Source organism: Sinocyclocheilus grahami, unplaced genomic scaffold (assembly GCF_001515645.1).
Source record: "Sinocyclocheilus grahami isolate Dianchi unplaced genomic scaffold, SAMN03320097.WGS_v1.1 scaffold272.1, whole genome shotgun sequence".
In the NCBI taxonomy this organism is placed as follows: domain Eukaryota; kingdom Metazoa; phylum Chordata; class Actinopteri; order Cypriniformes; family Cyprinidae; genus Sinocyclocheilus; species Sinocyclocheilus grahami.
The window spans coordinates 953,937-964,832 of NW_015505451.1; the positions used below are offsets into that span (position 1 = coordinate 953,937).

Here is a 10,896-nt window from a genome sequence, read left to right on the forward strand (position 1 = left end):
GGGTAAGCAGATAAACATCAAATTTTCATTTTTGGGTGAACTATCTCTTTAGAACGGTCATATTTAGCTAGGGTTGATGGGAAATGTAGTCTCTGATGGACGCAGGCACACATCGAAGGAACTAACTTGAGTCCCAGGCAACAGTGCGCGCACACACACAAACATGGGCGTGAAAATTAAAGAGGATGCTGGGAAGCAGGAAGACAATCAACAGCTGAAATTTGGGGAATAGTTCTGAGTTTGTTTTCTGAAAATCCTCCAGTCGTTTCTTCTTCCAGTGTAACCCAAAAATAACTCAAGCAGGGTCCGAAACTTTAAGTCTTGGTGTTGTTTTTGTCTTTAACACAGTTTTAAGGAAAGTTCTACTCTGTGACACATGTCTGAGTCTGAGCTGAACTCAGCTGTAGTAGTCTTGTGGAGCCGCAGGCAGAGAAACAGCCGTATTGTTCTTCCCTCATATGGTTTCTTCATTGGAGAGCAGCAGAGGATTAATGTAGTCGAATCCCTCAAACTCAGACTGGTCTATTCTCTTTATCACATCCCTGAGGAGAGAAACCAACATTATTAATAGAAGAGCTACAATTCAACTCTACATGTCCCGCACTGTGGCTTAAAGCAAAAAAATTAGGGTAAAAGTGAAGGAGGTGTAGTTTGATGAATTGAATTTCTGTTAGGTGCTAATAAGGCATTGCAGATAAAAAAAAATAGTTGCTGGCATTACATCTACATTTATTCCTTTAACTGACATGTTTATTCAAATGAGGAATATAGAGATTTAACCTAAGGAGGCAATTCTGCGAGAACAGCTAACAGTTGCAAACATTGTCGAGAAGAATATGCTCAATTTGACCTTTTATTTCCAGTCTGATTAAATACAGCTGATATTTTTTATATTTCATTTCATACATTTGCTACTTGGTTGACTGGAAAATTAAGAATTAAGAAATTTTTCCACAAATTAAATAAAAAATGCACAATATCTATTTTCTTGAGGAATTTACATGCTTATATTTAAAAGTATGGGTCAGTAATGAAGACTAGAGTAATGGCTAAACTATGTATGTATGTGTATATTTGTATAAATACACATACATAAATGTATATATTTAAGAAATATATGTAATATATATTTATAATATACATAGAAATATATATGTATTTAAATATATATAAGTATATGTAATATATATTTATATTTTTTCTTTAAAATATACATGCATGTGTGTGTATTTATATATACAATTAATCGCGATTAATCGATTTGACAACACTACTAAAATGTATTAAAATAGAAAATAGTTATTTTAAATTGTAATAATATTTCACAATATTGCTGTTTTACTGTATATTTTATCAAATAAATGTAGCCTTGGTGAACAAAAACATTAAACAAATCTTACTATCCCCAAACATTCGAAATAGTGTATACATGACTGGTATGTTACTTCTTCAGGGCAGTGCTGAGTAATAATTTTTCCATTTATTTTTATTTGATGCATCTATTTTTTTTCCTTTCAAAAAGGCCACACATTTTACAGATTTTGCAGGGGATATATACATTTATGAGCACATCTGTAAATGCAGACTGCCCACCAGAAACAACAATAACAGCCTTTCTTCATCTGCGTCGAGGGGCTGGTTAACTACAAAGGGGGCTCTAACTACAGCAGTGGGCAGACAGAATTTCACTAGAGTACAATTGAGAAATTCAGCGGCGTCTTTCTCCTCTTGGCTATTTTCTGCAATGGCAGTGATCCTTTACATGTCTAAAGAGATGGTAACATTCTTGCTGAAATCAGACCTCTTGCTCTTCAGAACCTCAGGAATCCATTGATCTATTTTATCAGCCTGTTGAGGAAACAAATCTTACTATCCCCAAACATTCGAAATAGTGTATACATGACTGGTATGTTACTTCTTCAGGGCAGTGCTGAGTAATAATTTTTCATTTATTTTTATTTGATGCATCTATTTTTTTTCCTTTCAAAAAGGCCACACATTTTACAGATTTTGCAGGGGATATATACATTTATGAGCACATCTGTAAATGCAGACTGCCCACCAGAAACAACAATAACAGCCTTTCTTCATCTGCGTCGAGGGGCTGGTTAACTACAAAGGGGGCTCTAACTACAGCAGTGGGCAGACAGAATTTCACTAGAGTACAATTGAGAAATTCAGCGGCGTCTTTCTCCTCTTGGCTATTTTCTGCAGTGGCAGTGATCCTTTACATGTCTAAAGAGATGGTAACATTCTTGCTGAAATCAGACCTCTTGCTCTTCAGAACCTCAGGAATCCATTGATCTATTTTATCAGCCTGTTGAGGATACCGCACTGCTATAGAGCTCCACCTCTTCTATGGCGTAATGCTGAACCGATTCAAAACTCATTTATCACGTTCTGTCAAACACGGTCCGTGGAGGACAATTCTCCTCTATAACAAGCTCTGTAAGAACTAATATTTCACCAGATCCGGGATCAGTGCCGAATTGTGTTTGTGCTGTGTCTGTTTGAATAAAGTCCCCAGAGGGCCACTTGACTGTATGTGGGTGTGTGTGGGGTCGAAATGCCTCCAGCAAGAGTGAAACCTAAAATAACATGAATGACACCTCTATGTCGTAATATCAGGCTCAGGTTTCAAAGGGAGTGCAGGGGGGGAAATGTGTGATGCCGCAGAGGAAGAAACACTGAAAGACGGACATTCTGGGCACTGACCAAAATAAACAAGCCTCTTTACAGCACAAATGTTTCTTTAGAAAAGAATTACAAGGTGGAACTTATTTGAAAGACAGAAAGCAAGCAAGCTTTGGTACCATTTTTACCAAAAAACATTTGGTAAAAATAGTTTCTACATTTCCTTTCCCACGACCTGTTTAAAAACATAAGATTAGTAATGCGAACATTTGTTATGAAAGGGAATGACTTGAATTGAAAGGTATGTAGATAATACACTTCTTAGGGGCCATTAAAAATGCACACTAGGAAAAGTTTGGGGTCGAAAAAGATTGATCAAAAATGCAGTAATATTCAGAAATAGTACTACAAGGTAAAGTAACCTTTTAATTTGAATATATTTTCAAATGTAATTCATTCCTGTGATGGCAAAGCTACATTTTCAGCAGCCATTACTCCAGTCTTCACATGATCCTTCAGAAATCATTCTGATATGCTGATTTTGTGTTTGAAACATTTGTGCTCTTTTATATTTTTGCGCAACCTTTTTTCAAGGCTCTTACAGAAATGTTAAGTTAAAAACAACAGCATTATTTGAAAAATAAATATTTTGTGACATTTTAAATGTTTCTGAATGATCTTACTGGCCTTAAACTTTTGACCGGTAGCGTACTTTGTGTAAAACAAAGCTAGATAATAATGCATTGGGAATCCAAGTTCCTTTATAAGCTGTTTGTGTGAGCATGTAAAAGGGAATCGTGTCTCTAGTCGCAAAGGATTCCAGTTCATCCTTTTCCGCTGTGCTCTGAGACACATCCCTCTCTGGACGCACTTTCCTTTAATCCAAAAGACTAAATCTCTTACAAGGAAGGATTTCACCCCCCACCCTCTTTTTTCGTCTGCCAGATCCGTCAAACAAAAAAGGCTTCCATCACTTCCTCCCTCTCCTCCTCTCTTCCACCGTGTGGGACGTCAGGCTTTTCCAGAGCTCGCTCTGCTTTTGAAGTGTCTGGCTGCTGCGTTCCTTTGAAGCCTGCTTGGAAAATCTCGTATTGAACTAAGAACCCGCCGTGGCTCTATAGATTACAGTCTGTCAGTTCATCTGACTGCAGCCCACTTGTGTTCTGTTAATTATGAGTGACAGGTTTACTGACAAATTGACTTCAATTGGCTTGTAGACTGCAATGATTGTGTGCTCAACAGTTAGTGTTCATAGTTCAATGAAGTGCATCTTGAGCTTCACGTGGAGAGTGAAAATATCAAATCACCTCAAGATACTGGATGACCTCCATCAGACTCCATTCAGAATTGAATGGAGAATGCCTGAATGCCTGAATTAAAATTAAATTTGAATTGAGGTAGTAAACAGGATGCAGAATTGCATCAAACTTGAATTTAAATTTAAAGGAATAGTTCACCCAAAAATGTTGTCATAAATTAAAGACGAGGAGGAGACGAATTGTTGAATAAAGTAGGTTTTTTTTCTTTTGCGCTCAAAAAGTATTCTCGTAGCTTCATAAAATTACGGTTGAACCCTTGATGTCACATGGATTATTTTACCGATCTCCTTGCTACGTTTCTGGACCTTGATCGTGTAAGGACCCTTTGCTGTTATGGGTTATGGGAGGGTCAGAGAGCTCTCAGATTCCTTCAAAAATATCTTAATTTGTGTTCCGAAGATGAACGGTGGTTTTACGGGTTTGGAACGACATGAGGGTGAGTAAATAATGACAGAATTTTCATTTTTGGGTGAACTATCCCTTTAAGGAAGTAGAAGTAAAATGTATTGAAACTCACATGGATGGATGGAACAGTAGATAGAATGATAGAACAAGAATGGATGGAACGAAAGAATGATAGAATGACAGAACGATAGATAGATAGATAGATAGATAGATAGATAGATAGATAGATAGATAGATGGAACGAAAGATATAGAATGATAGACAGATCCAATCCAATTCAACTGAAAGGAAGCTAATTCTTCTAACCCTGGTAAGAAGAATTGTACGTTTTAAATGCACAGCTCTCAGATTTTGTCGATAACAGAATGCATTTCAGTCACGGTACCAAATCACATTGTTAATCAAAGATGCCGTCCTCTATAGGAGCTGCATTTTTGGAGCTCCATTTAATGTAAATTGAAAACAGGAATCCTTTTTAGAAGCTTAAGGATTGCCTATCTCTATGGATCAAATCAGAATAACAAATTCAGCCAGGATATAAAAGTCATTGTGAAGACTGGAGTCCCTCTCCAGAGAAATGCACCTCTACAGAACAATACGTCTCAAAGCCCGGCGTGATTGTTCTCCACGCAGAATGACTGGAATGTCCGAAGAATCTCTTGAGAGAAATGGGGCGAGACCTCAACAACTGACCCAAATGTATTCAGACATGCCATGAGTCAACCTACAATCCTCCACCATCAGATAAATGCACATTTTTTGCATTGAGTTGACTAGCCTTCTCTTATTTTAGCACTTGTGTTAATCACTGCGGTATTCAAAAGGACCGAGTTTATGAATGAGCGAGCAAAGAAAAGACTTGAATGCATAAAAGCCCCCCTAGAAATTCACTTCACACTGATTAAAGCCAGTTTTCACATGAATCTCTGGTTTTTAATGCCTCTCGGCATCAGGTTTTCACCATTTAAGAGCTGTTCTTTGTCCTCCCTTTCAATGTGGCCCTTTTCGGTGCACCTCATACTGTAAAGCAATCAAAAACTCCAGAGGGGATGTTTCCATATGACATCACCACCTCTTGACGATAGCCTCCAGATGGGTAAACCATTTCACTTCATCTCGCTCTCACTTCTGAAGGGGAATCTTAGACATAAACCTCACCATCCTGACCAGTAGAATCAAGCTGAGTGGAAACCCCCGTTATTAAACGCCTAAATCTTCTGCTGGTGCAGTCATGTAACTTTGAAGTCGTTAAATTATTACATAATCGCTCTCGAGATGGATTCCGCAGAAGTGACGACTGACTTTAATTTTCATTTAAACATTTGGAAGATGTTACAGTGTTACAAGATGGCAGTTTGTCTTTTCATAATTCAAATCTGGACACATTTTACCAAACACCACGAGTCCAGTCATATTAGTGGTTTTTAGCAACTGAACAAGTTGTTGGAAAACAGGTGGAGTGATTCTTCTGTCAGAGATCTTTACTGATCCTCTGTGGTAATGTAATGCCTTTCGGCCAAGCATAACATTTTTCAATACTTACTCGTCGTCTGGTGTTAGCTGCACGGGTTCGTTGGTGAACTGCGTGTCAAAGTTATCTAAACCGTAGTCGTCTGTGATCTGAGGTTTGAACGGTGGCGTCACCTGCTTCTGTTCCAGCTAGAGGAGAAAAGTGAGAAAATGACTGATTAGAACATAATCCATTCCAACTTCTATGATTTTTGTAAGCTCGTTTCCAAAAACTTGATGTCTACATTGCGGAGTTCAACAACATTCTTAAAAGCAAAGATTCTGGCATCTATGGTTCCATGAAGAGCCTTTAACATGGAACCTTTCCATTCCACAAAAGGGTTATTCAAAGTGGAGAAATGTTCTTTAGATTTTTTTGTTCTTCACACTATTCTGTGGGGAACCAAAGAAAAGTGAGAAAATGACTGATTAGAACATAATCCATTCCAACTTCTATGATTTTTGTAAGCTCGTTTCCAAAAACTTGATGTCTACATTGTGGAGTTCAACAACATTCTTAAAAGCAAAGATTCTGGCATCTATGGTTCCATGAAGAGCCTTTAACATGGAACCTTTCCATTCCACAAAAGGGTTATTCAAAGTGGAGAAATGTTCTTTAGATTTTTTTGTTCTTCACACTATTCTGTGGGGAACCAAAAATGGTTCTTCTATGGCATCACTGTGAAAACCTCCTTTTGGAACCTTTGTTTTTATGAGTGAATAGCAACAGTGTTGCCAAAATGTTGAAAAGCTAAGCAAAGAAAAATGTTGCCATCTAGGGCAAGTAAAAATCTGAGCCACTGGCCTGATTGAGCCAAAATAAATAAATTATTTTTTGTTGAGCCCTATATAGGCCTTTTAAGACAGCTTTCTACCTGAACTAAAACCTCAGAAGTGACTGATTGGAGCCAGCGACACAAACAGCAATTAATGACGGGGATTAAATTTACAATTGATTCCAACATATTCTATTGTTTTCATTTTGCCAAGCTAACCACATGGTACCCTAATGGACTCTATGCATGACTCCTTTCAAATTTAGCTTTGGTAACCACTGCAACTTCCTGTGCGGCACGAAATTAAATCTTGAGGAAGTTTCTCAGAGGAAAAAGTCCACGAGCAAAAAAAAAACAAAACATTGCAAACAAAAAATGCTGGTTAAACAAGCTTTTATTGGTACTTTCAGTATGGAATGCAACAGAAGAAATGCAATTTATAATCAGCATGATTTTTATAACATCTAGGTAGGAAGTTAATATGTAAAAACATAAATTCCATAAATGCCAAAGCTGTATCAGATCATATGTACTAATGTTTATGAGATTTCATAAATGGCTGACTCAGCGTGACATCCGCTTTAAATAAAACTACAAAAAAAAAAAAAAACAGACAAAAGAAAGCAAGGCATTTTTGATTTTCACTCAAGGCCACTAAATAATGCATTAATCACTGCATTAAAAACACTCTGAAATCAACCGAAAGAGGGTGAATGGCCCTTGTGTGAGGGACACTTTAGTTTGTTTGAGTCTTGAAGTACTTCAAAGTGCTTTTAATAAAAGATATTAAAGTAGAGATGGACAAGGAGAGAAGTAGGAGAGAAGGCAGAAAGAAGAAAGAAAGACACGTGCTATTTTTTGTATTGTAGAGGTTTGATGTTAAGCACTTGTCAGAATGGACAGATTCTGTGGACGTCAACACTACAGGTCAGATAAGGTTTGTTTTCAGGTTTGGACTCTTTTTGCCTCTCTAACATTCTGTGTGTTTTGAGGACATGATCCTGCTGTGTTCCACTCCACGCCGATCTGCACAAACTGGAACAGATGGCCTCTCTTCTCTAATTTCACTACTATCTCACTCTCTCTATTTAGTCTAATTCATGAGTCCAGCTTAATGTCTCTCGTGTTGGTCTGTCAAAAGGCTTTTACATTTATTAAAGAAACTCTGAGTGGTTATTGTGCAAATCTCGCTGATATTTGGTGGCAAAATGTTCTGGTTGTTTTTTATGTGTTTCTATGCAGGCCATTGCTAGGTGGATGCAAAAGTGTGGCCACAGTCAAAAGAAACTGCTAGGTCTCGATTTCCCTTTTGTTCCCTTTTCTCTTATTTTCCAAATCAGTTTTTGGTGTACTGTATACACTACATTTCAAAACTTTGGTGTCAAAACTTTGGATCATGTGACCCTGAAAAATGGCGGAATGGCTGGTGAAAATTCAGCTTTGCCATCACAGGAAGAAATTACACTTTTAAACATAGTAAAATAGCCTAGATAAGTTATTTTAAATCATAATAATATTTAACAATATTACTGTTTTTACTGTATTTTTGATCAAATAACAGCAGACTTGGTGAGCATAAGAGAAAATCTTACTGACCCCAAACTTCTGAACGGTAGTGTACGTCATCCTACTCTTTCCCATGAGCAAAACGCTCTGCCTTTGCGTATGCAGAGTAATGGTAAAACAAAAGCGGAGAGAGACATAACAGAGAGAGTTAAAGACGGCACACGGGGGAAAAAGAGATGTTAATCGGTGCCCAGCCGCCATGTGTGCATGTTTTTTATTCCCGAGGCCATTGACTCCAGAGAGTCAGGCATGACGCAGTTGGCTGCAACCTGCCTGGTGGAACATGCTAACGCTCGTCTTTGTAGCAGAAAACCAATTACACACGCACACCCATCCAGATGCACAGACTCTTCACGCTGATGTGTGGGAGTGGATTATTCCCACAATGCTTCTTCGCTAGTTCTCGCTTCCCGCCGCTCTCTCAGTCTCTCTGTCGGGGTCCGGCATCATCCTCTCAGGGACTAAATGATCGTAAACTCACTAGTAATCTGCTAGGATGACACGGTGCTGATTGCAGTGGGACGCTATGGCTCCCTTTACACCTGGCATTAATGTGTTATTGGTGATTGCATCACAGACTGATAGCGATTGATCACAGTAAATGCACATTGGAAATGCATGTGACCATATTGGATTTGTAATGTAAATGGTAATCTGTCCTGACACTGAATCAGATGCAGATATACATACCAGTCATACAAATGCAGGACCAATGTCTCTTAAAGGTATAGACCACCTAAAAATGTATATTCTGTCACCATGTTTTTCCAGATCTGTATTTGTGTCTATGTGATCAGTATTGAGTATTTTGTTTCCCTGTAGAACACAAAATAAAATATTTTGAAAAAGGTTTTGGCCATATAATATTCATTCATTCATTCATAAATACTTTTGTGAAAAAAAACAATGTTTGGAATGACATGAGGTTGAGTATATATTGGCAGAATTTACATTTTTTGGGTGATCTATCTCTTAAAGACCATCTGTGGTCATGTGAAAGACATCTTTAATAACATCTTTTTACCATTTTTTCTCAAGTATATTCCAGTAGAGAGCAAAAGAAAAACAGTGTTCAAACTAGCCCTCTCTCACACATACACCGATATCTGCTGTCACAGGAATGGATAATTATTATTAATACATTCATACAACAGCAGTGGCAAAGCTGGCTGAAATCAAAATCCCACAGGCGTGCACATTCATTGTCTGATCCCCATGACAGCACGGCTGTTCTGACTGTGTTCTAGAATAAAAAAGAAAAGCATGTTTCTTTCTATTCACCATTTAAAAAAAGCAAACCAAGGTTTGAATTACAATGATTCATTTAATTGAGCCAATTTGAATAAAATGCTTTTAAGACTTAATCTTTTAAGACCAAACAATGACTCTGATTTAGAGTTGCGTCTTTCCATCAACATTAGAAAAGACATCGATTTAACTGCAGCTGTGGATAAGAAAAACAGGAAATCCACAAACAATAGGATTAGCTACACTGTAAATTTTTTTCAAAGTTGTAAATAAAACAAGGATTACCGGAGTATGTTTTACAAGACAATACAATTTCAGTTTTTCTACTTCAAATCTACAAGCTTAATTTAATGTGTTACTTATATACATTTACATATACATACACACACACACTAATACAAAACACTGTATAAATCTATACATGTTATCTAAATATATTAAAAATCACTAGTTTTTAATGCTACAAGTGAATTTATCTATAATTTATGACTTTATGCATTACACTGAATTTATGAATTATAATGTGAAAAAAATATATTTTGTGTCGATTTAAAGATTTTTAAGTGTTACAATATTATTAGTGTTTAAGACCGTGTTTATTAGTGTGTTGTAAAGACAGTAAGGTAGTAATATATATATTGTGTGGGTGTGTGTGTATATATATATATATATATATATATATATATATATATACACACACACCCACACAATATATATATTACTACCTTACTGTCTTTACAACACACACACACATACAATGTAGAAGATGCAGTAATTCTTTGTTTCCAAATTCAAATTCAAAGTTGTTACCAATTTCTCCTCACTTGAGGATCTACATGCTCCAGTTCCAAAACTAGCCTCTTGGGTCTCAGGACTGATCTCAGATGCGGACTTCCTGTGCAGCCTCCCCTGCTAAATCTGTCTTTACAAGCTGCCGTCACAGAGAGTGAGAGTTGTGCTGCGTCTCCCCTCCAGGGCCCACACTGCAGACGGTGTGAAGAGGGTCTGTCTGAGCGGAGAGAAGCTTTTACACCAGCTGTACCATTCTGTCTCTCTCCCACTCTCTCAGTCTACCCCCTGCTTTCTCATTCAGCTCGCTCTCTATCACTTTGTCTCTCACCGTCTCAGTCCACCTCCCTCTTCTCATTCGTCTCTCTCTCCTTTTCTCACTCTCTCCCACTTTGTCTCTCGCTGTCTAAAATCATTTCCCTCTCCTCATTCAAGCCTTTCTCACTCTATCTTTTGTAATCTGCCTCACACTGTCACAATCGGCCTAGCTCTCCCACTCTTTCACCCCCTCTGTTTCTCATCAGGGGTCGGGAACCTTTTTTGACCAAAGAGCCAATTTTTTTTATTTTTGGTTAATGCATTTTTCCAAAATATATATAGGCTCTTTTTTTTATTGAAAACGTTATTGAAAAAAAAACATGCATTTTATA

General features: G+C 37.5%; 1 protein-coding gene across 1 annotated transcript in view; it reads right to left on the reverse strand.

Moving 5' to 3' along the window:
* prkcz (protein kinase C, zeta) overlaps window positions 1-10,896 on the reverse strand; it is a 71,101-nt gene continuing 60,205 nt past the window's right edge. Inside the window, exons 11-12 of the mRNA XM_016291513.1 lie at window positions 5,902-6,017; window positions 1-542 (exon numbers count right to left, since the gene is read on the reverse strand). Coding sequence (XP_016146999.1) covers window positions 455-542; window positions 5,902-6,017 — 204 coding nt within the window. The 3' untranslated portion in view covers window positions 1-454. The remainder of the gene's footprint in view (window positions 543-5,901; window positions 6,018-10,896) is intronic.